Here is a 27,674-nt window from a genome sequence, read left to right on the forward strand (position 1 = left end):
GTAAACATAGCTCTAATACTCCTCCAAAAATGCCATGCATATTTGAATACACGGTTTTTTATTACTGTTTATTTGGGTAGATATGCAACTGAAAAGAGCCAAAATTTGTTTGTTTCTAACAATACAATAAAAACAGTATAACCAAAATAAAAGTTCAGCTGAAAGAAAGCAATATCATAATTTATGTGAAGAAAAAGCCTCTGATAATCTTGTATTCATAGAATTCTGTTACAGTATGTATATCTTTCCGGGAGAACAAAATTGAAAGATGAAAAAAGTATATACATGTTTAAATTTTGTCATTTCTACAGAAACAATTAGTTGATTCTTATTGAGACTTGAGTATGAAATCTGTCTATCGCCTGTGCAAGCGAGAAGTGACTTGAAGGAAGACATCTTCTCTGCAAGGAAGTGTGAGGCCACCCATTGGATGATCAAATCCAAATTCTTGTTCAGCTTGACTCAGCAACTCTTGGAAAGAAGGTTGGTTCAAGTATGATATGGGAACCACAAAACGCTTCTTCTGGTTTTCTCCTACATACACTGCTACACTGCCCTTTGGGATGTTCACACGCCTTTGAAACCCACGGAAGCCGAAACCCATTATGCCTGATTCTTATTTGTTGTGAAAACAGTGATTTCAAAGGAACTGAATAGAAAGTGTTTGATAGAGAACGCTTAGACTTGAATTGCTTGGGACTAACCATGAGCAAATGCATATATATATATATAGCTAAGGAGAAAACTTTGTCATAGATTTGGTACAGAAATTATTCATGAATGGGGTCTGGTTGGAGACATTGGCATAAAGGGTCACATGGTTCTGTGTTAAACATCTTTGTCAAATATCTATAAACATCTCAGATTAATGGCCTCATGATGTTCATGAAGAGGCAAGGGCCAAATGGGGTCTAGTGAGGGACATCAGCATGAAAAATCAGATGATTCTTTCTTAAACGTCTCTACCAAACATCAACAGACAGCCAACACCATTTCCATTTGAAACCTAATGCCAGTCTGAAAATTTTAATGTCATGATTCGAGACATGTCTACAACATCTTAAATGTTCACTGTGTTGATTTGTCTCCCTACCAGAATCCTTCATATAAGGTTTAGAATGTTCATCAGACAAGGAGTTATGGGTGCTATTCATATAATCCTAAAAACCACCTAACGATTCCTCCCAAGACCTCCAGAACAAAGTGAGACACAAAAATCCCAAAGTCATACTTGAATTCTACTTTATTAATTCATCAAGCAATTAGAAATCATAAAAAATGAAATTAAAAAATAATACAAAAAGTATTTAATATTTTAAGAATTTTTTACTTTTAATAATTTATTAAATAACCAAGTTATTAAAAAGTATAAAAAAATAAAATTAAGAATGAAAAAAAATTAAATAAACACGAGTAAAATAAACTAAATATAAAATCATTAAAAAGGAATTTAAACTTTAGACATAATGAACGTTTTAGATTGATGATAATAATTTGTTAGATAATAAATAATAGAGTTGAAATATAATTTTTTTTACAGTAAATCAATCTAAAAACAAATTAAATTAATAAAATAATAACAATCATTTAGACAGACAGTTTTTAACATGAAAGTGTAAACAATTTGTTAGTAAATATATATTACTTTTTTAAATAATATTAATTAAAAATATATATTTTTACGAATTTAATTTTATTAAATAAACAAATAATTAAAATTAAATAAAAAAGTATAAAATTATTAGTATTTTTAATGTAAGTTATTTTTAGTAATTTATTAAATTACTAAATAATTAAAATTTATATAATGATAAAATTAAGAATGAATATATATATATATATATATATATATATATAAGTGTATTTCCTTTTTTAGGAAAAATCAATTTTAATAAACAAAATAAATATAAAGATAACTCCTTCGTAATAGAAAGTGAAATGACTAAGGAACAAACATTTAGAACTTTTGACAACAAGTAATCATAAGCATCTTCTTTTTCTTATATTATAATAAAAAAATAGATAATTGATAATTGATTAAATTAATGTAATATTTTATTTAAATTAATATAATTATTTATTAAATTTATATACATAAATTTTAATATAAATACTACATAATCATTAAAAAAATCTTATAAAACCTCACAAATATCAACAATATTCTCATAATACGAAGAACCAATCCAATAATAACTTTACCACAAAAATTACAATTTTAATTCTGAATCCAAACAAACAAATTCCAGAAAACCGAAAGCAAGAATTATAATTAAGCATGATAGTCCTTGAAATGAAGAACGTGATAAGAACTAACTATATTAATATTTTAATATATTTTTCTATTTTATAAATTAAACTATTAATATTTACTGTTGCATATTAAAATAAAGTGGTAAATAATTGTTTTATTTGATGGTGGCCAAAGTATCGTAGTTCAAAAATTAAAGATCAGTGAAAGAATAAAATAACACTTTACCTTTTTAATACAACCATATAATTAAGAAGAATATTAACATCAAATATTGAGATGTCCATTTCTTTTATAGTTTGGCATTAAATATGGAAATATATAGGAATAAGAGATGGATATTATATTTATCATCTTTTTTAAAAATTAAAATTCATTTCCATTTCCACTTTATTGTTTAAATGTTTTTTTCCCTAGTTTTAAAAGCCTGAGTAGTAGGGGGCAAGCAACGTCTCTTTTTGGCGGGAAGCAACGTCTCTTTTTTGCGGGAAGCAACGTTGCGCACGTAATAAGAGAGTTTTTCTGCGATAACAACGCCTGAGTTTTTCATTTCACTTTCACAAATCACTAATCATCAAGCACCATGAAGAAAAGCAATCTCCGAAGCGCCAAAGTCCAATCGCCAAACCACGTTCAATTAAGTTCCAAGACGCCGGAGAAAATGTCGCAACGGAACCGCAACCGCGGCGTCGCACTCTCCGTCACAGACATAAAAAAAGTTGGCAAGGGTTTGCAGGATCGGAAGGGACGCGGTGAAACGACGTCGGCACGGCCGCAAAGCAAGAATGTGAGGAGGCAGATCTTACAGCGGTCTTCTTCTCCGAGTAAATCCAAGAGTACTGACGATGATCCCTCCAAGCTTCCCGAAAAGTAATTGACATTTTTATTTTTTTAATTCCTGATAATTTAAAAAATGTATACTGATTATAGTTGTGAGTTTCATGGTTTGTTTGCAGATATGAAATTTTGGATCAGTTCTTCGATCGCTTGGACACTTTAATTTCAATGTTCCGTCTGAAAGGGAAAACGCCATCTTTTACGGAAATCAGTTCTAGAATTGAATCTTTAACAGACAGGTAGCGATCGATTAGGTTATTTTTCTTTCAATCAATAGCAATGTTTGATCTTTTATTTGTACATAAAATGCTCGTTAAAGCTTGCTGTTTCTACACTACAAAAATTATTACATGTGAAGATATTAATTTCTTATGTAATAACTTGGTATTGAGTGTACTAACCTAATTTGACTATTCTAAAATCAATAACAAATCCTATCTCACCTTCAGCAAGAAACTCATACTTTAAATGTTTTGATCTAGGTCTCATCCTGCACTATATATACCGGAGTAGTGTTCAATAACGGAATTGTGTATTTTTTTTTTTGTTTGCTTAGGAGGTTTACTCACGGCCATCTAGCGCAGTTGAAATTTATCTTGCCTGATGCTATTGTTCTGAAGAAGTTTCTAGTGCATGATGAACGGACCTGTTGCATGAAGCCGGATATTCACATTTCTTTAGCCCCTGAGGCTGTAGAGTCTGATTCGAAGATGCCCCCTGATCAACGTGGGATAGTGTCGTTGAAGAAGTTGTTTCACGCACGGCTTAGAGAATTTTGGGACTCTCATCCTGAGGTGGGTCACATTAATTCCATCTAGAATAACTGTTTAATAAGATTACTGTCAAGCATTTCGTATTACAGATTATTCAATTTCGCCTTGATTTTTATTTCTCCTTGATTTTTATTTCTCCAAGCATTAGTATCTGGCTGTCTAGTTTTGTTCATGATTGTGATTGTTATTATGCAAAATTACTATAAGTGTGCAATCCTATGATATGCGAATGGAATAGTCCTGTGCTCCGTTGGGAAAATCACGGTTCATAAATTAGTATTATTTTTAATGAATCCAATCTGATTTTTGTAATGAGCAATTACTATCTCAATCAAAATAATTACTTCTGACCGAATCCAGATTATTCTTTTAATAATGGACAATTACTACCTCAATCAGAATTTACTTTGTAATATCTCAATCAGAGTTATTCTATGCATTTTATTTGGTCTGAAATATACTTCTATGTGTAGGGTGATGAAATTCCAGAAGCAACTTTGCCAGAGCCATTCAATGGCCCAAAGAAAGTCAATATTTTAGACAAGTTGGAAACTCGTCTCCCAACAAAATTATCACTCTGCATGCGCTATAATGACATTCTCAATAATGTAGAGTCTGCTAGCATAGATGAAAAGATGTCTACCCCTGTAGAGACATCAATTGAATTGCCTAATGAGCATCTGGCAGCAGCTTCTCACATTGCTCCATCCTTTAGAGCAAGTTTTTCTTTGAAATTTAAACAAGATTTAGCAGATACTGTACAGCAAATTTCTCAAGTAGATTCAGTACAACCCTCCCCTGCTAAGTCGGCTTCACAAGCAAGCAGTGAAAATTGTTCAACAATATGTTCCTCTCTGGAATCATCCAGTGCTCCCGCTCCCACCTCCACTCCAAGGAAAACCGTCGACTACACAGAAAACGAAGATGCTTCTCCCAAGAGGATTGATGCCATGTCAACTCCAGCTAAACTTGTTTCTACTCCAATTAGGTTGATGAGTGCCACACCTGCCTTGCGTTCACCCAAAAGATATCTTATGAGCCCAGATGACCACCCAACCAGTTCTTCGAACAAGTTAGCTAGGCGGCCACCTCGCTCAAGATCATTGAGATTTGACACCCCAGTGAAGAATGATGAGGTTGTGAATGAAGGCAGTGCCGGTGGATTACCAATAGATGATGATATTTTTGAGATCCTCCCAGGAAAACTTATCCAATCGGTATGCATTTTCTTTTAACATTGTGCTACTTTTATTTATTTATTTATTTGGTAATAATGGATCCTGTGGTTTTAAATTTCTTATTGAAAGTGGACTAAATAAACATTGCTATGCCCGTTAGTTCCCTTTTTCTTGTTGTCCCTTGAACTAGAACTAAAGTATTTTTCACCAGTGACTAGGTATGAATGCTGTGTATAATCAGCCTCACTTTTATTAGTTTGCCCACTTATATTAGTTTGCCCATTTATATTAGTTTTCGCAATTAATGCATTTCAATAATATTGGGTCGAATATCTGTTTAGGTTTACTTTGACCCTTTGGATTAATGTGATCAACATTTACTGTGCCTCTTGCAGATTAGAGAAAAGGAAAGAATGGCAATGGAGGAAAGAGACCCAGCTATCACTCAAGCAAAGAAACGGAAAAAAATTATAGCTAACCTCCCTAAGCTCTTTGACATGATTCGCCTCTTGCTTCGACAGCGGAATTGTATTACTAAAATGGAGCTTGTAAGCAAGATAATCTCAAGCCACAGTGATATTGTTGACATAAGTAAGGCACTTTTATGTTGAAAGGATTTCCAATTTTATAGTTTTTCTTTACACTAACTAAAGCTTTTCTGGTTCGTATTTGTAGGTGAAATTGAAGAGCAGCTAGATTTGTTGCAAGAACTAGCACCGGAATGGATTTCTGAGAAGCAGGTCTCTAGTGGGGATTTGCTCTTATTGTGAGTTCCTTTGGTTTAGGCTCTTTCTTTTAACCATTTGTTTGCCTTGCCTTTTCCTTTGTTTTTGACTTTATGGCATATGTCTTTTGTAGCATAAACAAAATGTTGAACCCTGAAACCATTCGAGCATCTCTTGAAGAAGCGGCATAGTTGAGCAAGAAGACAAATTAATTGAAAGTACCTATGCATGTGTGTATTAAGGTCAATGCTGTGTTGAAAAATCCACAGGTGGTCGTCGTGTTTATTTTTTGACTAGCTAGCTTAGGCTTTAGATGTCTAATATATAATATTTTTGGTAGATGAGGCTGTGATTTTGTAAATGGTGAGATCGATGGAAACAAACATTTAATTGTCTAAGATATAATGCATCATAATTTAAGGTGTCATGTTAAAGAACTATGCATCATGTTAAAATAACTGTATAAAAGAATAACTGCACATTAAAATTCCATCATTTTAATATCTATTCTTTTTTAATGTTAATAATAAATTTTGCGGAAAGTATTCAGATAGAAATATTATATATAAAAACCAAGAGTTCTTTAAATAAAATGAAACTAGTAATTAAATAAAGTAAAAAAAATGAATTATCTAAAAAATAAGAATTTAGAAGATTGAACATTCTAAATTAATAGGCTTCTTTATATAATAAAAATAAGCAATAAATAAAAATACAAAATATTCTATAAATTAAAATTTTTAAATAATTTAATTTGATGAAATTAAAATTTACGGTTGGTTTGGTGATATAAGTGAAATTAATACCAATTAATTTAAATATTAAAAGAGAAAATAAAAATAAGCAATAAATAAAAATACAAAATATTCTTAAAATTAAAATTTTTAAATAATTTAATTTGATAAAATTAAAATTTGCGGTTGGTTTGGTGATACAAGCGAAGTTAATACCAATTAATTTAAATATTAAAAGAGAAAATAAAAAATTATATAGAAAAGTAAAGGTTCTTCAAAACAAACATGAAACAAAAGATCAAAGATATTGTATGTGACAAGTTAATGCAGGAATTTTTTAACAAATCAAAACTTAATTAGAACAAAAATACCAATCAGAACAAATTTATTTTCATCCTTATGATTATTTAATTATTACTACTATTAGATTGTATTATTTAGAACAAAATTATTCGCAATTAAATTAATACTGCTGATAAAAAAACTACTATTGTTTCTAAGAAAACATTAATTTCATTTAGTATTTTAATACTGCTGATAAAAAAACTACTATTGTTTCCATTATAATCAGATAAGATTTTACAACTTGTCGTACTTAATTTCCTTAAGATTTTAGAAAAATGTTTCTTTTATACTAAAGACACTAGTTGATAACCTAATTTTAGGACAATTTTGATTATTAAAAAAAGTTAATTTTAACTTTTGTATTTATAAAGAAAAACAGAGATTGAAGAGTAAAATAATAAATAAAGTGTGCATAAAAAAATGTTGGAGGTCAAAGTAACAGTATCCAAGATTTTATTCGGTGTGAAGTTTTGAAATGGCCTAAAGTTGATTAAAGTTCAACTTATGAGATATGAACCTTTTTTTATTTTAGTCTTTTTGCAATTAGTACGTTGAAGACTGTAATCGTACTGATGCAATGAGAGTAAGCTATATAGCAATTTAGTTTGGATGCTAAATTATGTGGACGAAAATATTTCTTATATTTAATTTATTTGAAAAAAGATATTAGTATCACACTAAAAAAAAGAAAAAAAAATGAGAATGTGATTAATAAATCATATATTCTTATAATTAAGAACTCAAAAAAAAAACTTTAATAAAGAAAAAACTCAATTTTTTTTATCAAAATTCATATAATTTTCATCGCAGTACAAGTGTATTATATAATATTTGTAAAATAAATTAGACAATACTCTCTTCATTCTACATTAATTCTTCCACTTTTTTAATTTTTATCATATAAATTATTATTTTTTATATTTAATTAAAAAATTAAAAATATAAAGAAAATTTAAATTACATTAATCCTTGAAGATCATATGACAAATTGAAAGAATAATAAAATTGAGTCTCATGAACATGTTTACATCATGTTAAAAACCCAATATTTTATTCATATTAAAAATTTAAAGCCTGTATTTTATATTTAATTAACCCTATTGAATCATGTCAATCGAACTCTTATCTAACCAAGAAAAAAATGAGTGTTGACAAAAAAATTAGAGGTAAATAATAGGGAAAAGAAAATATAGAAAAAAAAACTAGTAGATAACTTTTAAATTTCGAAAATAAGCAAGGGAAATTGAAAAGTTAGATAAAATGGTTTTGAAAATGATTTCTTACATTATCATAATAACAAAAATAAAAGTTAATTTTTCTGATTATTATTAAAATAAAAAGTGTTATTAAATTTATGAAAAATATATTCTCAAAAAACAATTATAAAAAAGGATACAAAATCTAAAGAATAAGATCATATAATTGATAAAGATAAAATCAGTAATAAAACCTGTCACTAAAAAAGTAATTATCAAACAATTATTAGAAATAATTATCATTATTAATAGATATAGATATTTTATTTTAAAATTTAAGTTCCAAAACAACTCGATACCAATGTATTTGAACTAAATTGAAGTATACTTTTAAATTTTAACTCAGAGATATGTGTATGGAAGACATAACAATAAAGTTCATTAAATAATACATATTTAAAAAACGAGAAACAATTTTAATATTATTTAATCCTTATTTCTAAATTTAGTACATAAGCGGACCATAAGAATATATTTATAAGAAAATGTGCTAAAATATTTATCTATACTAAAAAGGCTATAATATTAGTTATGTTTGGATGGCTATGACATTGGACAGATTTTACAGTGCTCGAGGATTAAAATATAACAAGACGGCAAACATGTACTGGTGCAATGCAAACAATATTTCAATATTAAGCTGCTAACTGCATAATTGAATATAAAACTTTAATCGAATTCAATTATCATAAATACATAATTTAATTTTTAAAAAGATATAAATTTCATTTACTGGTTAAAATCATTAGTGTTTTTATTACAACTATGCAAAATCTGTTTAATCATCAGCATCCTTAATATAATACACAAGAACACGATAACTAGAAAGAAAAGCTGCAACATTGAACAAGCAGCATATAAATGACAGAAAATGAATTTGGTTGATTCTGAGAAACAGTCAATACATATATATATATATAATCAAACTGTATATACAATGAAATACATCTTACGACGTATTTGTGAAACGAGTGAAGTTAGTATATGAAAAGCAGTGAAAAGCAGGGAAATATGTTTCAGGAACGTAATTGAGAGGTGAGAGAGATGAAAGCCTCTTCTTTGCAAGGGATGGTGAGACCTCCCATTGGATGATTGTAGCCAAACTCTTCCTGCGCTCGGTTCAGCAGATCAAGAAACGAAGGATGGTTCAAGTAAGATATTGGAACCACGAACCTCTTCTTTTGAGCCTCTCCCACATACACTGCAACGTGACCCTTTGGAACGTTGGAATGGTTTCTGTCATGCAGATGCTGCTGCCACTTGAATATCCTGTTCGCATGAAGAGCCATAAATATTGGCAGACGAATTCCCATAACTCTGATATCTGATGCCTACAAGAAGATCTTCAAGTGAAGATTTTGGAGTGATTTTGGAGTGAGGGGGACTTCAGTTTCTGTGTATATATATAGTGATGGTTTAGAGTGTTGCAGCAGAGAGTGGGAAGCCATACATTTCCAGAAAGGATGATCAGAGAAAGATGAGTGCAAATTGCTAGTTGGAGAATGCTGCCACAAGATGAAGGGCCCCACTTCATCAAATTCCACAAAACTCTCACATGCCACAACACAAAACTGCTAAGCTCACCACTGTCTTCAAAACAGCGTGCCGTACACTGAAAACAACATACTGAGTTCACAAAAACTTAGGAACACTCGCTGTAATTTATATTAAATGTGCAACATAATCACACATCCGTACTACCACACACACACACACACACACACATATATATATATATATATATATATAAGCTTTTACTCCATTTTGTTCAGAGCTATATATAATATAGTAGAATTGCTCAGCATATCAACGGTCAACAACCACATGATCTTGATAAGTATCTGTGAAATGAAATTATCAACCATCCATGTATATCATATATATTATATTCAAATTGATTATCATAGAAAGTAAACCAAGTTTACTGGGACGCCATACCAGCAAGATTATCAATACTCTAGGAAAAAAATATCATGAGTGAACTTTACAGTAAGAAAAAAAGATATTAATAAAGGAAATTATCAGTATAACAAACTGAAGAGTAACTTTAATATCATTTCTAACTGGAACGTGATTTCTGACCAATTGAAAGTGGAACTGTGAATAAAATATATAATTACAATTTGGCAATGATTAAGAAGTGGAACATATAATTTAAAAGTTGTCCTTTTTCATTAATGATAAGAAAATCAGCATCGATACGTGTGAATATATGCAGAGTGCATGCATGTGGGTGTGGGTCTCTCAATTATGCAGAGAATGGAGAAGAATGATCATAATAATGTTATTGACTGCAAATGAGTTAACAACCAGCAATTATGTCAATGTTAGAACTCAGAAATACCTTCGATCATGAGATTCCTTTTCGATATTAGTTTTCAATCAGAAGCACAACCTTAGGGCAACACTATTCACTTGATAGCATTTCACATTGCATGATGTTTTCGATGGGAAATAGGTACTTCCAGAAATCACGTAACCAGTTCTCTTATATTACTTCTTTTTTTTTTTTGTATTTGAAGGTGAAATTGGAATCTAATTTTCTTGTAAAATTTTGCTACAGTTACCTTTAATATTTAAATATTTCCGGTGATCTCAGATTGTGCAAGCTCCTTAATATCTTGAAAAGTTCATGGAATGTTTTTCTTTGAAGTGGTTGGCTTTTGATATTAACATTGACGTTAGTTTAAGGGAAGATTTATAAAATGAAGAAGAGAATGTCATTATTGATGCAAATCATCAATAATAGAATATTAATAAAATTTATTATAGGAAGTTATTGAGGTTATAATTTGTACTCTATAAACATTGGAGGATCAAATGCCTTTATTTTAAAAATCATTGAAGGATTCATTACAAGTTAATTTGATAAATTAAAATGTAAGAAAAAAATAATGCAAATAAAATTAAAGATTGAACAAAATTTTAAGATTTTCTAAAATAGAGACCAAGATTACTCATTGTTTTTATTTATTTGAAAATAAAAAAGAATACAATCATATTACAGCTTTAAAAAATATCCTGCACATTTGTTTTTTTAAATAGAAAGTATTAGAATCTTCAGTTTTGATTCAATCTTTAATTATACACATTTTACTTCTTTTATCTGAAAATAACACTTTAGGTCATTCTTATAATAAACTCTAACTGAATATCCTTTAATGAAATCCTTTCGTATGAAAGAAAGGAATCTGGAAGTTTGCTCACCTCCAATTTACCAAGTTTTTAAGTTTTTATTAAATTATTTCTTATACTAGAGTCAATTAAAATATATTATTAATAAATAATAATAATAATAAAAATAAATTATAAAAATACTTTATTAAAAATGTAATAAATATAATCCAAATCTTTTTTTTGCTTTCACTCATAAATATTATGATATTTATTTATTTTTTCATTTTAACATAACTTTTTTAAAAATTTCATGTGAATCTAATAAGATAATTCTTATGTTTTCATTTAGCTAAATAAATGTTTTAAAACTAAGTCTTAAAGTAAGTACCAACCAATGTTTCTAAATGAATTGATCTAAACTTAAAAGATAAATTACTAAAATTAAATTTAGAGAGATAAATAACTTAAATAATATTGAAAACAAGACAAAGCAAAATACAATATAATTTTGATTTGTTTGCTTAAAATATAAGCTTATGAATGGTTCAAAAAAGAGATATAAAGGACCAAGATTTTTGGTGCCAACATTGGTTTAAACAATGAATGTTTTGATTGCGTTGTTGATTAAGTTTGGAAAGTCCTTCTATCTCAAGCTAAAATTGTTTGTCTTATAGTTTCTATTTGTAAGTTTGTATATATGTTGTATTTATTTGTGAAGTATCTCGTATATTAAAACAGAAGCAAGATGTATTTATACTCACCAAGTGCTTCTTCAAGAAGTGTATACATACAGACAAACGTATGGTCATCAGGACAATTAGGTAATGTATACTTAGGACACACTTCCCAATGTCTAACTATATTTTTCATCATTTTAAAACTGCATATTTCTCTTTTAAAATATTTATATTCAAATAAATAAACTACAAAGACCAACTTGTCTACCTAGCTACCATTTTCAACTATTTGAACTTTTATAGATTTCGAAAGTTGGATTTAAGAAAAAACAGAAGTTGGTTTTATTGATAAATAAAATAACATGCGATAAAATTCTAATATGTAAAATTATAAAATATTCTATAAAAGATTATTTGAAATATCTTTATCCTAGTACTTTTTTTTTTAAAATTAGAAGTATTAACCGTATTATATAAGTGTTAGATAATATATGACACTTTTAAAAAGACGTCTTATAAATATACAATGAGACACAAAATATTAACATCACTCTTAATTCATCATCATCTAGATTCATAAAAAAATTCATATGGAAAATGAACCTAAGGCTTTGTTTACTTGAATGGATTTGAAAGAGAGTAATTGAGTGAATTTGAGAGGATTTGAAGATAAATTTTGTTGTTGTTTATTTGAGTGAATCTGGAGGTAAATGAGAGTCGATTTGGAAGTAAATTTTTTTAATCTGACATATCAATCAAATCTTACGCTAATTCTCACAAATGTTGCTTCCAAATTCACTCTCATTTACCTTCAAATTTACTCAAATAGACAACAACCCAAATCCATTAAAGTGAACAAAGGGTAAATGAGAAAGAGATGATTTGAAGATGATGAAGAAAATGATTTTCTGTTTGTTGAAAATCCCACATCCACTATAAATAAGATCAATTTATAATATATAAATAGGTGCAACCCTCACATTACAAGCTAGTTTTATGAGAGTTGAGTTAAACTTAAAGTTCACTTGAATATATTGTTTCACGGTTTTGTGAGGATTGAGTTAAGTTTAAAAATTCATTTCTTGACATTGCTTAACTAGACGAATTCAAATGCACTTGAAGGTTTATCAAAAATAAGAATAAGCACGGGAGTCCATAAATATAATCTCGATCTCTTATTCCTGAATATTTCCATATTTAATGAGAAATTATAAAAAACATCAGCATCTCAATATTTGATGTTAATATTCTTATAACTTTTGAACTAGATACTTTGGGCATCATCCAAATAAAACAACTATTTACCACTTTATTTTAATATACGTTATTTTGTCTCATTTTGGCGGGAAGCAAAGTTGCGCAATAAAAAACAGTTTTTCCCCGAAAACAAAGCCTGAGTGCGTGCATAGTAATTTTTCATTTCACTGTCACAAATCACTCATCATCAAACACCATGAAGCTCCAAGGTCCAATCGCCAAACCCCGTTCAGTTCAGTTCCAAGACGCCGGAGGAACTGTTGCAACGGAACCGCACCTGCGGCGTCGCGCTCTCCGTCGCAGATATAAAAGAAGTAGGCAAGGGTTTGCAGGATCGGAAGCGACGTTGTGAAACGGCGTCGTCACCGCCGCCAAGCAAGAGTGTGAGGAGGCAGATCTTGCAGTGGTCTTCTTCTCCGAGTAAATCCAAGAGTACTGACGATGATCCTTACAAGCTTCCGGAAAGGTAATATACATTTTACTTTTTTTAATTTCCGATAATTTAAAAAATATATGTTGATTATTGTTGTGAGTTTCATGGTTTGTTTGCAGGTATGAAATTTTGGATCAGTTCTTGGATCGCTTGAACAGTTAATTTCATTGTTTCGTCTGAAAGGGAAAGACGCCATCTTTTATGGAAATCAGTCATAGAATTGAATCTTTAACAGACAGGTACCCATCCATTAGGTTCTTTTTCTTTTAATCAATAGCAATGTTTGATCTTTTATCTGTACATGAAATGCTAGTTTATGCGTTGTGTTTCTATACTCCATGGTCAGATCTCAAACAAAGCAAAATAAAGTATATTTTTTATTTGTTGGCTTAAAATGTAAGCTTATGAATGGTTCAAAAGAGAGATATAAACAATGAATGTCTTGATTGCGTCGTTGAATGTTGGGATCATAGTTTCTTTGATTAAGTTTGGAGAGTCTTCTATCTCAAGCTAAAATTGTTTGTCTTATTGTTTCTATTTATAGTTCGTATATATGTTGTATTTATTTATGAAGTATCTCGTATCTTAAAACAGAGGCAAGAGGTATTATACTCACCAATTGCTTCTTCAAGAAGTGTATACATACCGTCAAACTTATGGTCTATCAAGACAACAGGTAATGTATACTTCAGGACACAGTTCCCAATGTCTAATTGTATTTTTCATCATTTTAAAACTACACATTTCTCTTTTAAAATATTTATATTCAAATAAATAAACTACAAAGACCAACGTGTCTACCTAGCTACCATTTTCAATTATTTGAAGGAACATAGATTTCGAAAGTTGGATTTAACAAAAATAGAAGTCGGTTTTATTAATAAATAAAATAAAATGCTATAAAATTCTAATCTGAAAAAATAAAAAATATTAGTTATACTAAGAATTTATATTAATAACATTATCTAAATAAGGGTATTTATTAGCTTGGTTATGATTGAATTTTATCAAATCTATAATAATTAGATTGGACATAGTTTTCCTTATGATTTTAAATTTGATCCAACTCAAATATATATATATATATATATATATATATATATATTTTAAATTATATTAACAAATAGAAGTGTTTTAGTTGAAGGACTAGCTAATATATATTTAAATTATATGAAATACAAATATCAATTTTAAATTTAAAAGATAAAAGTTTAATTTACTTTAACATTTAGAAATGATTTAATCTTAAAATCTCTTAGTAATAATAGGAGTATGTTAAATTTTTTCATAGTTATTATTGTATCCGTTTAATATTGTATTAAATAAAGAAGTAAATATTTTAGAAATATAATGTATATTTTAGAAATATGTGGTCGCTGGAAGAGTAATTCTGATCTCATTTTTTTCAATCTGATCCTTAAATCCTAAAACGCTGTTGAAACACAAATATTGACTGTTGGGGGAGGGGAAGGTTGTTCTTTGGAAATAGAGCTTTATATATATATATATATATATATATATATATATATATATATATATATATATATATATATATATATATATATATATATTTTGTATTTGGTATTTGGTATTTTGTTGGGAACCTTTATATTTTGTATTTGGTTCTGAATTTCTTTTTTCAAAAATTTAGTTCTTTAATATAAATATTCATAACCTTTTCTTGAATTTCTTTACTCAATTTTGAACCCTTAATTTTTTAATTACATATAATTTCATTCCATTCCCTTTATTCTTATAAAAGAAAGTCACAAACATCACGCAGTTCCCCTCCCACAATCAATGTATCATGTCAGAGTAAAAAAAAAACATAGATGATTGATTTGAAAATCAAACAAACAAACTATAATTAAAATTAAAAAAATACTTGATATATTGATTAAGAAATGATTATTGTTTTATAGAATGAAAAATAAAATTAAAATTAATTATTATACTTTCTAAATTCTAGTAACTGTGTTGAAAAATAAAAATTTGTAAAGGAGGGAGTAATTGACAGATTTATTATTGTACAACCTAAGATTTAAAAAAGCAGAGATATTTCTTTGGCCTCTTCATGGGTATCCTGAGAAACAGCATGTGACTAAAACTAACTATAACTGTTCAGATAAGATGTACAAAGTTCAACTACCATCACACAATTCAATTACTTTATTTCGTTCGTTATATATCTTTCTCACATTTATATATAGAAGAATTAATTATAAATACATATACTTTTATTTATTTTTTCTTCCATCACAATCCACCCAACATTATTCTATAAGGAAGTGAAGAAATGAAAATCATAAATCACAGTGAAAAGGAAATGAAGTGTTACACCGACGCTTATCTGAAACGGATGAGATGCTGACCACTTCAATATTTGGCCCAAAATCAGGATCTACATTGTGGAATTAGAAAACTCCGACATGTTTCTACTTTCTTCCTCTTTAATTTCATACCTAAAAATATCATTCCTTTATGGACAAGTTTTGAAAGTGTTTGTGTTTTTTTTTTCTTGTTTACATAAAATGCCAAATATAATAGACGTAAAAAGTTTTCTTTATTATAGTGATATATACAAAAGAAAAGAGAAAATTGTTTGAATAAAGTAATATTTTGGAACACCAATTATGAAGTTCAGATTCTTTGTTGAGTTTTTTTGTGTTGTATTCGAGAATTAAAAGTACATTGATGTTGGGATTGAGAATAATCTAAATGTAAATATAGTTTTATATTAGATAAAAATGACAAATTAAATATTATATAAGAAAAAAATAATAATAAATCAATATTTACCTTTTTTTTGTTAAAAATAGTGTCAATTCTTTGTGTGAATTGAGTTGTAATTGCATGTATCTATATTTTTTCTAACAAATTCTCTTACATGAAAAACCTACTAGTGATATTAGAACTAATAGACGCATGAAAGAATCACAGAAAGAAAAACCAACACATATTCAATAATGCCATAGAAGTGACTAATAATGAATAATAACACATATCAAATTATTTTTTAAATATCAATTTATTTATATTCAATATATTCAAAATATAACTTATATTTATCAAATAAACTATTATTAACAAAATTAATTAATAATCACTTAATAGATAAAATCATTAGTGCAAGTAAAGATTTAGACACTGATTATTTTAATAATTATATTTTGGTTCTTTAACGAAAATATATTCACGAGAGGTAAAAGATGTAAGACTTTAAATTTAGTTCATAATTGAAGTATATTTTTTATTTTATCTTTCGATTCTTTCTTCAATCGAAACCTATTTCTATTTATTTTTTAAATATTGTTTTAATTTTTTTTATCCTCACCTTTCTAGCATTTTTCTTTCTAGAATCACTACTATTGCACCCCTATCAATCAATAAATAGAGTCACCAACAAACAAAGTCACCACCACCCTTCTTATTCTCATATTAACTAAAAGGCATTAAAAAAAATACTTTTATTAGGAAGAAAAAATTATGAAACAGAATAAAAACACAAGACGAAAGTACAAACCTCTCACTACTTTCAAAATTGAAAGGAAAAGAAGGCTATAGTGGCAACATAAAGACAATTCGCATTGTCGACGAGGAAGGTAAGGGAAGAGAGTACATGAATGGTAGCGAAAACGATAATCTGATTTGCGTTTGACGAGGAAGAAAGGAGAAGGATGACTCCTATAGTGGAAGAGTGATACACCGACGCTAATGAAAAAACTTTGATAAAGATATAAAATTTGTAATATTTTAACACTAATATACAAATGAGGCTTGATTATTTAAAGAATTAAAACTCATAATTGTGTAAATACTTTTAAAAATACTATTAGTGATATTTTTAAAATTATTTGCTAAACTAGGTTTTTTATTCTTTATAATTATGAAAAAAAAATTCAAAAATGTCATCATATTTTAAAAGCCTTAGTTTTTCTTTAAAAATTTATAATAAACATATTATTTAGTTACATAAACATTAGTGAATATATTATTTAGTTACATAAACTTTACAACACCTAATATGATTATGACATTAATAAAAAGATTGCTATACATGCCTATATTAAATTTGAAAGACTACTTCAATCCACTATTTTAGTATCATATTTACTTTTGTACACATTATTTTCTTATTCACTCAATAATTTAAGTATTATTCACAAATAAACATTATGCACTGATGTACTTATTTCTCGTTATTTTCAACAAATTATTCGTTAACTAGAAAATCGAAATTTTACCTCACTAATATTTCAGTTTAAACACATTCAATTTCTATTAAAAACTATTTTATCATTAGTATAACTTTTAAAATAAACACTTTAAAAATTATTAAATTTATTAGCAGTGTAAAATTGTTACATTATCAATGTGTGAATTTCCTTTTTTACACATTAATTTATAAAAAAATATATTTTAACACCCATAAGTTTTTTACTGTTTATTTGACAATATCATTTTTTATTTTTTACTTTTATTTTTAAAAATACAAAAATTTACTTTTTATAATTATTTTATCCTTATATTATATATGGAATGAATATAAAAGTATCTCAGGTTACCATTAATTTATTGGACTCAAGTTACACACACAAAATGAAGAAAGAATATATAAAATCACATCAAATAAGAACTAAAAGTACGAAGAATTTCATTAGGAGAGAGGAGGAAAAGGGACAAAGCAGGTCTGCTTGGTGGTGGATGAAATAACTTTCCAATTGCTAAAACAAACAGGACCAACATTTTTTGAGCACATGTTGTGTTTGCTCTTTTTCTCTTACATGTTTATATGTGATATATGGTCAAGATTTACATGTATATACTTTGTCCAGGGAGCCACGTGTGGGGTTCACACTTCACACCATTGCTGACTGATACAATAATGACCTTCTTCCTTTCCTTCCTCCTGCTCTTCCACTGCGTTCAAACTCATTAATAAACCAGTCACAGGCCAAAGGGTGTTACCGTATTAGTGTTACTTCTCTTTAGAGGTGAAGGGTAGAATGGCGAGTAAGTCAGGGAGCAGCAAGCGGAAAAATGGTGCGAAGGGACAGATTGTGGATGGTTCAAAGATTATGGAGTTGGTTGGAAATGAACAAGTTTTCAGCAACTTTGTGGACAATAAGTTTGACGAGTTGGATAAGGACAGAGATGGGAAACTCTCCATGAAGGAGCTTGAACCTGCTGTTGCTGACATCGGTGCTGGACTTGGTTTGCCTGCTCAAGGCACTAGTCCTGATTCAGATCACATCTATTATGAGGTCTTCTCTTTTTTCTATTTCTTGCCCAATAATCCCTACTTTTTTTTTTCCTTTTTGGGTTTTTGTCTTCTTTCGAAAATATCTTGGACTGGAGTCTTGGAAATATTGTTGTGTTATGTTGGGTGGGGGTTAAACATGAAAGGAAATATTCATACATGTCTTTATCTGAAAGAAATTACTCATGAATGAAACAATTCTGTCAATTGTTTATGATTCCCACTTAGAAAACAAGTTGTAAGACTCGAATCGGTTGCTTCAAAGTGTCTAACTTGCTACCAAGATTGATGTTGTATGGGGCTGCTTGGCTTTTTTTTTCACTTTTTTGCATTGGCTTACACTTTGGCAGTATTTCGTGTGCAGATTATTATAATTCTGACCATGACAATACTATCATGATGACTAAGAAAAAGTAGTTAATTTATCACCCATAATAAAATACTCACTACCGTCATCTAATTTGTTTGAGTTCCCATGTCTTGTGGTTTTCCCTTTATTAATTTTATTTATATCTGTAGCTGTGCCTCCTTTTCAGAAATGTACCTGTTTAGTGCTTCAGATGTTGATGAGGAAACAGTCTGTGTCTGAACTAGGGATAAAAAAAGTCTTCAGTGACATTTCTTAAAATTATTGTTAATGTGGTGCTTGCTTTCTAGAATAAGTTCTCAAAATTGACTTCTAGCTGGCCCCAGAAGTTTCATAATCCATGAACCATGTTACCTTGGTAGGTCCAGTGGAAATCTTCCTTATCTGCTGCAATTACTTGCCTTACTCTATTTTGCTTTTAATTTTCTCCCTGGAGGCGGAATCTGGTGGCGTATCTAGTGGAAGAAACAGTGTTAAGCTGGCAATGTAGCAGCTAATATATGTTAAACTGTATGTTAAACCAGACTTGATCCTAGACCCTCCTATTGAAGAACTGTAAATTGTTATTTTATACTAGACTTTAGAGAGTCAAAAAGTTAATCTATTGTTGAAGTTTATGATTTGGAGTAGCAAAAAGTTAATCTGTTATTATAGTTAATGATGAACTCCTGGGACCCAACTCAAAATGCTAGTGCCAGCTCCAATGCTCCACATGTGCACAAAAAAGGGTGTTCCTTTAATAGCATGCTTTGGGAAAAAGCAAATACCTTGCCTAATTACTTTGCTAAATATGAAAAAATTTAGAGTACAAGAAAGAAAAGAAGCAATATGATTCTAAACTTATGACGTGATATCAATCAATGTGGATTTACCGGTGGGCTTTTCTGTTGCTTATTTTCCTTCATTTCTATTTGTTATGAAATATGAAGTACTATTATCATGCTAGCACTATATACTGCCCAGCAAAATTTACCCATTGGGCTGTAATTGTTCCCAGAGATTGATTCACTTTTGTGCCACATAGGTAAACCAAGATGTGTATCTGCATTCATTATCTTTATCTGAAGAAGAGTTTGATTTGTCACTACATTTTCATTATAAGTCCTCAAGGTGCTTTCACAATTTCTACATGTACTACCCAAATTTCCATGCTTTAATTTGTAGAAATAATGGAACAATACTACATGAATGGAAAATTCTATTGACTTTTGTATAGGTCTTGAATGAGTTCACCCATGGCAACCAAGAAAAAGTAAGCAAGATGGAGTTCAAAGAAGTTCTCTCAGACATTCTTTTGGGCATGGCTGCTGGACTAAAGCGAGACCCTATTGTTATACTCCGCATGGAAGGGGAAGATCTACTTGAGTTTGTGAATGGTCCAAGTTATGAAGCAGAAATGGCATCCATTTTCTCTCAGATTGAGTCCCCTAGTGGATCACTTCGTGACCATGTAATTGAAGCTTTTGGGAGACTCACTGTTGATCATGGAATTCCTCCCACGTCAGATTCTTGGGTAGATGCTGCAACTACTCTGTCCTTGAATGGTGTTTCTTGAACACAATTAAGTACTTGTTTTTGAAACTAAAGCTTTGTGTATCAAAACTTGATTATTTAGAGATATGTCTCAAAGTTCTTTATTTTCCTTACCCTCCTGACTTACAATTTTTCATCAAGGTTTTCAACAACATTGTGGATCCAGCTCTGTCTCAAGCTGGGCCTGCTTTGGACAAAACTGCTTCTCAGGAGACATTTTTGGAAGAATTTAAGAGAGTGGCATTCAGTGTGGCTGATTTTCTTAAAGAGAAACCTGTCATTGTTGCCCACAGCGAAAACACATTTGATGGACGAGGCGTTAAGAGATTTTTATCCAACAAGTTTGAACTAGAAAGGGTTTATTTCTATTGTGATTCATTGCAATATCTTTCTTGCTTTGAATTTACTCATCCATACATGAAATTCATCGATCTGTCGCATGATGCAGACATTGAACTTGGCTTTAGAGAATCTGTCAAAAGATCGCAATGGAAAAATATCAAAGGACAATCTGCGGGTGGCACTGGATCTGGTGTCTCCATCTGCTGGTTTGCCTCCAGTTGGTGCAATTGAAGAGGTATATTCCAAAATGCATGCAGACAAAATCATCCTCTTTCGTACTTACTTTGGGTTCATCTATTTGGCAGTTGCTTTTACTCTATTGAATTCTGTATGCTGCTAGATAGTGAGTTTTGTTGAAGAACTAAACTTGGCTGAAATTATAGGATAGATTAAGACATTTTCTATTGAAATGTTGGCATGAGTCATTACAATGGTAGTGTTATTAAAGAGATAGACACATTTGTTTATAAATTGACACTGCTGCAGTTTATTTTATTATACTCAATGGAAGCTCAAAAGTTTTAGTTGGCATGAACCAGTGCCACTACTAGTTTTTATTTTTCCTTTTGGGTTATGCCAGCATATCATGACATAGAATGATATCTTATCAATGTTCATTGCATTTTCTTGAGCCAAAGATTAAAAAGCGGCGTGTTTGATTTGACAGATGGATAAAGTTATTGTTGAAGCCTTTAAGATGGTGAATGCCGATGACACAAACACGGTTACAGAAGAAGAATTCAAGAAAAGTTTAACTGAAATATTGGGGGGTATCATGTTGAAGTTAGAGGGCAATCCCATATCTGTTTCTTCAAACTCAGTCGTGCATGAGCCTTTAGGCTCATCTTCTACACTCTTGCAGCCATCTTCTGGTGAGACAGCATAGTTGTCTCAAGTTTATCACCAGTAAAGAAACTAAGTTCAATCATTTTTCTCATTGATGCAAATTATTACTGGGCATAGTCTCTTTTTAAGAGTCACTTTGTATGCTGTATTATTTATGGATATGAAAATGATAGAATTTCATGAAAAAAAAACGAAACCTCTCAATTATCCTTTGCCGGGCGTGTTTATCACTTCAGTTGTAATGTAGATAAACGTCTTGCTGGCCATTGATGGCAACATAAACAGAGACTTAATATAATAACATGACATGTATTTTTCAAAGTAGTCTATCAAACCAGTAGTTGAAAGATTATTGGATGAATAGAATTAAGGAATAGTTGTAAATAAAAAATAATATGAATTATATTTCTAAATAAAGTAATGTATTACTCCCATAGATTAATATTCCAAAATTCATCAATAATTTATTATCACATAAAAATTTGCATGCATTATTTTTTATTGGACTTTTTGTTGTTTTTACGTATATCAACAATAGCAGGCAAAAAGGTTGTGGAAATTTGAATGTGCCGGCAAGAAGATGCCTTAAGTATGCCTTCACAAAAGCATGTATGTATTCATTTTGTAATTTTTTTTTATGAGAAACTGGAGCAAACGGTATATATATCTTTGAATTGGTTTATCACTTGATACCTTAGCCGATAAAAATAGAGTCTGGCTTGTGAAAAGGTAATTATTTGTAAAGCAAGATTGAAAAATTAGATGGTTGAAAGCATGTAATTGTTGAAAGGAAGTGGTAGGGATGGCAAAATTTGGTGGGCCGACTTAAAATTTTCAATTTGTCAATCTAGTTTCGTTTGACCCGTCAAAGTAGTGGGTCAGATGCGAAGTGGGTTAGTCCGGTTTTTTTTTAATAAAAATTAAAATTAAAAAATTGATTTTTATGTATTATATTATTAATTATAATGTAATAATTTAACGTGTAAAAATAATAATTTATATACATCTATATATAATTAAAAAAATTAAAAAGAGTCACAGAAGTGAGTAAACCTGATTCAATTTATTTTTAGTCAAAATAAGGTGCTGACTCATTTTAGGTAATGATGTAGCATTACATAGCTGTTGGGACATAATTGGATAATGGATAGTGTAGATGCGTAAAAATCTATGGTTTCATGACAGTACTTGAGCTAATACAGTTATCAGTTAAGATAAATAGACGAATCACAATCCTTTCTTACATTAAATATATGTCCTTTCACACATTCGGCAACTAACGAACAAAGACAAGAAGCCATGCCTCACGACACAGCAAGGCAATTCAATGAAGTTCGATATATCGTGTTTTATATTTATTTTGAAATGTAAAACATTACATCACAAACATTACTTCACAGACTCAAGACAAGGGACAAACAAAAATTCGTGGTCTACCTACTTCTCAGACATGGAATGAAAATGTTCACTGTAAGTTTGCATCCACTTTCAGGTGGAAAAGTTGGAGACAAAAAGAAAAAGGAAAAAGGATGAGTTTGTGAGGTTAAATTAGATTTAAATTCTATTATCTTAATATACATTGTTTAATTCCCTTTAGTATTTTATTGTAGGTATTCCTTTAAAGGGATCAGGTTTACTTGATTTTCTCCCATGATGTGGTACTAAAGGAAGACAGGTAGCACATCCTAGGAAGGAACAAACAATACATAAAGCTGTCTCATGAGAGATGAAAGGTCCTTTCACAAAGTCTTGGTATTTTTGTTGGATTTATTTATAATCTGCTCAAAATATTATTGTGTAGCTTAGCATATTTAGTATTTAAGTGGAATATATGAATGGTGTCTGTAATGCTGTTCAAATTCAGGATTTGTCTAGTCGTAAAAAGTAGCTGATATTTCCAATGACATCTTGTTTGATATTAGTACTGTATAATAGGAAGCAACACAACGGGTTTCTCTAGATTGATAAACAACATATTAAATAAAGCCACCCAAACCTACCTATTTTCAACGCTAACAAAATGGTGCTCCTTGTTCCTACGCTGAAGTGGATAGTCCTTTTTGCTCTCTTCATTTTTTCAGGCAATGCACTTCTCCTTTATCTGTCGCTTCTCTTCTGTTTTCACTACATGATGCTATGCTCTTGCCTTTATAGCCGCCTTTTCTTCTGATTTGCTCACTTAGCTTTCAATATTCTCTGCAGACTGCTTCGATCCGTTGGATTCGACTGGGAACATTTCCGTAACTTTTGACATTTACCAACGTACAGATGATGGATATCTGGTAAGTACAATTACACAGTTACCTGGAACTTGAGAAATATCATACAAAATTTCCAATCAACTTGGCAATCGATCCACTTTATACTATAGGCCATATATCCGGTGGTTAGCAAATTACACTGAATAGAAGCATTTGAAGCTTATTTTTCTGACACCAACTAGTTGATTAAGTTCTACCGTTTTGTTGCATAGAATATGAAATAATGAAGCGCACGATTAGAATCTTGTTTTGTTGTTGAAATCAGAACTAGAATCGAGCTTGGAATGTGTTGTGCAGGCAAGGGTGACGCTTCAGAACTACCATCAATATAGGCATGTGGAGAAACCAGGGTGGAAGCTAGGGTGGAAATGGGCTAAGAATGAAGTGATATGGTCAATGAGTGGTGCCATAGCAACTGACAGAGGGAATTGCTCGTCTTACAGCGGCTCTCAGATGCCGCATTCCTGCAAGAATGATCCCATCATAGTTGATCTCTCTCCGGAGGTCTCGAACAACAGGTCAGAGCATTGTTGCCGTGGTGGCCTCCTCTCTGCCTGGTCTATTGATCCTTTCAATGCATTCTCTTCATTTGAACTTGAAGTGCGCAACGTGGGAGATAACCCACTTGGACAAGCACCTAACAATCTTACATTGATGGCCCCAGGTCCTGGTTACACTTGTAGCCCCCTTCTTGACACTGATCCCTCAGTGTCCTCAGATTTTGGGGGACTAAGACAAGTTCCTGTTCTCAGTAAGTTAATCTTCTTTTGCCATGTAATATTCTCATTCTCCTGCAACAAATGCTCTTTTCTTAGTCACACACAATCATACATAATCATAATCATAATCATATCAAGCAAGGATTAGATTTAGAGTTTGATTTCCTAACAGACCTGCACAGTAAATGTAAAGAGACTTTTAATGACTACAAAACTCAACAATCTAGTGTGACAATCTGTGATTTGAATTTAGATGACAGTAAATGATTAGTTCCTTAGCACACATTTGAATTTTGCACTTCAGGAACTTGGAAGTCAACATGTGCATACTCCAGTTTCTTAGCAAACGCATTACCGGTATGCTGTGTTTCCCTCTCATCATTTTACAACCCCATCGTCACATCTTGCCGAGATTGCAGTTGCGGATGCAGAGAAGCAGATAAAAGTACAGCGTCTTGCATAAGGTTTATTTCTATTGCTCATGTTTCTGTGGATGCCGTTACTTTCATTCCCTCTCCCTATTCATTTGTGTGCTCATATAACCAGGCCTGATTCCTTGTCACGGTCCAATGAGGACAACACGATTGAAATTGTTGAATGCACCGACCACATGTGCCCCGTTCGAGTCCATTGGCATTTCAAGAACAACTATATGAACCAATGGAGGGTGAAGCTTACAATTTCTAACTACAATTACAACAAAAACTACTCTAACTGGAACTTGCTGGTCCAACATCCTGGTTTCACTCAAAAAACATCAACCTACAGTTTCAACAGCACTAAACTTCCCACCCTCGGAATCCAAGGTACTGTCTTCATCATGATCATACCTTAAATTTGTACTTGAACTATTAGATTTTATGTAGCCCATCATCATTTTCTGAAAGAAATCTTAAATGTGTGGCAGATGGAGTTTCCCTGTTTTGGGGAATAGATTATTACAACAATGAGCTGTTGCATTCTGATAAGGCTAAAGTGGGTATTGTGACAACAGAAATACTATTGGATAAAGATCCAAATTCTTTCACAATAAGTAATGGATGGGCATTTCCTAGAAGAATATATTTCAACGGTGACAACTGCGAAATGCCTTTACCTGACAGTTTTCCCATGCTGCCAAATCGTAGCTCTACTCTTGCCCCTACTTATTGTGGTTTTACTCTCTTGTTTATCCTTTTGTTTCTTCCCCTATTACTCCTTTAGATTTTAACATACCTCATTTCTTCAGAATGTTTTGTTTTTTCTTTACATACATTTATATCAGACTGAAAATAGTAAGTCCATGGGGACCAAAAATTGGAAAACTCCCTTACCATATATTACCAGAAATAAGTGGACATTTTAAATAAATATTCAAAAATAAATAAATAATAAATAATTTAATATCTATTTATAAATAAGTTAAATGTAGATGTCATATCTGTATATATATGAATATCTATTAAATCACATTCATATTTCGTCTCTAGACAGTCACTTCTTTATTTTTTTTATAATAAAATAAAACTAACACCATATTTAGCTTTTAAATACTACTTATATTAATAAATAACGTTTATCTCTTACATTTTTTAATAAAAATAATAATAGCTTCTTTATTTTATTTAAAAATATTATATTGATTAAAGCTTAAATAAAGAATTATAAAATTTTAAAATATAAAATTTAAAGAATATATTCTATAAGAATAGATATTATATTCATAAAATAAAGAAAATAAGTATATCGTATTATTAAAAATAGGGAGAAATGAATATCGCTTATAAAAATATTTAAGAATTATAATAAATATTATTTTGTTAAAAACCTATACGATTAAATATTTAATTTAAATTGTAGGAAATGTTATTCAGTATAAATTTATGGAAGGTAAATGAAATTTCTCCATCGAATGTTATCACCCAATTATTATTTATCCAGCTTTGAATTCATGATTTCATATTTTCTAAATATTTATACTCTTTAACTGATACATAATATTAAAAAAAAAAAGTAGCGTTCCTAACACTACAATTACTCCTATCTTTTGAACTTCTATTATAAGATGTAAAATACCTCGGTTTCTAACACATATACTATAGTTAGTATGTTGTATGATAAATTAAGGACAAAAACTAAAATTAAAATTATAAGACTCAATTATTCGGAAGAAATATGGTTTTAAAGTAGAAGAAATGTGAAATTATCTTTTAAAAAAATGTTTATAAACATATTCAAACTAACTTATTCATTATTTATTTATTTAAACTTCTAACTAAACTTTTTTTTAATTAAGGTTCTCGATTGAATCGTCATCTATTTTACAATCGGACAAGAGAGAAGAAAATGGCAAATGAATTAAAATGTGCCTATACATTTTTTAATATAATAAGTTATTATTTTGTCTATAGTAAATTTTGTATTTTTTTTTAAATGTGAATATTTTACATTCTATTTATTGGAATCAATTGAAGAATAAAAATGTACTACTAATATGATTGAGCAAATATGTTGGTCGTACGAATTGAAAAATAGGAATTTAAGTTGATTTTAACTTTAGCAAATAAGTGTATATTAAGTTTAAAGTCATTTATAATTTTATCTTATTTTTTGTCGAGATTATTGAACATAATTGATTTTATTTATAATGTCAAAAAATTTATTGATTGAATGTATATATATTCGTCTCGTTCTCGTATTTATCTGGTACTCATTTTTATTTTAAATTATTCAAACATATTTAATTTATTAGATAATATAAAAAATTAATATTAACTTTTAATT

General features: G+C 29.9%; 5 protein-coding genes across 6 annotated transcripts; 3 read left to right on the plus strand and 2 right to left on the minus strand.

Moving 5' to 3' along the window:
* Positions 1-180: 180 nt before the first annotated feature.
* On the minus strand, positions 181-806 carry LOC124837299 (auxin-responsive protein SAUR23-like). Its single transcript, XM_047312626.2, has one exon. The coding sequence runs from the start codon at positions 602-604 to the stop codon at positions 356-358; it is 249 nt and encodes an 82-aa protein (XP_047168582.1). The 5' UTR covers positions 605-806; the 3' UTR covers positions 181-355.
* Positions 807-2,783: 1,977 nt separating this feature from the next.
* LOC124837297 (CDT1-like protein a, chloroplastic) lies at positions 2,784-6,220 on the plus strand. Its single transcript, XM_047312624.2, has 7 exons — positions 2,784-3,121; positions 3,208-3,327; positions 3,645-3,882; positions 4,335-5,078; positions 5,435-5,630; positions 5,715-5,805; positions 5,898-6,220. The coding sequence occupies exons 1-7, from the start codon at positions 2,835-2,837 to the stop codon at positions 5,953-5,955; spliced, it is 1,734 nt and encodes a 577-aa protein (XP_047168580.1). The 5' UTR covers positions 2,784-2,834; the 3' UTR covers positions 5,956-6,220.
* Positions 6,221-8,972: 2,752 nt separating this feature from the next.
* Positions 8,973-9,701, minus strand: LOC124837298 (auxin-responsive protein SAUR21-like). Its single transcript, XM_047312625.2, has one exon. The coding sequence runs from the start codon at positions 9,410-9,412 to the stop codon at positions 9,116-9,118; it is 297 nt and encodes a 98-aa protein (XP_047168581.1). The 5' UTR covers positions 9,413-9,701; the 3' UTR covers positions 8,973-9,115.
* An 8,535-nt stretch (positions 9,702-18,236) lies between these two features.
* Positions 18,237-22,144, plus strand: LOC124837307 (uncharacterized). Of its 2 annotated transcripts, none has more exons than XM_047312635.2 (5): positions 18,237-18,847; positions 20,427-20,723; positions 20,885-21,100; positions 21,192-21,320; positions 21,753-22,144. In XM_047312635.2, the coding sequence occupies exons 1-5, from the start codon at positions 18,590-18,592 to the stop codon at positions 21,969-21,971; spliced, it is 1,119 nt and encodes a 372-aa protein (XP_047168591.1). In that variant the 5' UTR covers positions 18,237-18,589; the 3' UTR covers positions 21,972-22,144. The 2 variants fall into 2 exon arrangements, with proteins under 2 accessions (XP_047168591.1, XP_087963616.1); XM_088107490.1 differs by lacking the exon at positions 18,237-18,847 and adding an exon at positions 18,954-20,320.
* Positions 22,145-23,839: 1,695 nt separating this feature from the next.
* LOC124837303 (COBRA-like protein 2) lies at positions 23,840-26,209 on the plus strand. Its single transcript, XM_047312632.2, has 5 exons — positions 23,840-24,213; positions 24,490-24,943; positions 25,216-25,375; positions 25,458-25,717; positions 25,819-26,209. The coding sequence occupies exons 2-5, from the start codon at positions 24,589-24,591 to the stop codon at positions 26,112-26,114; spliced, it is 1,071 nt and encodes a 356-aa protein (XP_047168588.1). The 5' UTR covers positions 23,840-24,213; positions 24,490-24,588; the 3' UTR covers positions 26,115-26,209.
* The last annotated feature ends 1,465 nt before the right edge of the window (positions 26,210-27,674 follow it).

Source organism: Vigna umbellata, chromosome 2 (genome assembly GCF_029865625.1).
Source record: "Vigna umbellata cultivar VRB3 chromosome 2, Vumbellata_1.0, whole genome shotgun sequence".
NCBI classification, from domain to species: domain Eukaryota; kingdom Viridiplantae; phylum Streptophyta; class Magnoliopsida; order Fabales; family Fabaceae; genus Vigna; species Vigna umbellata.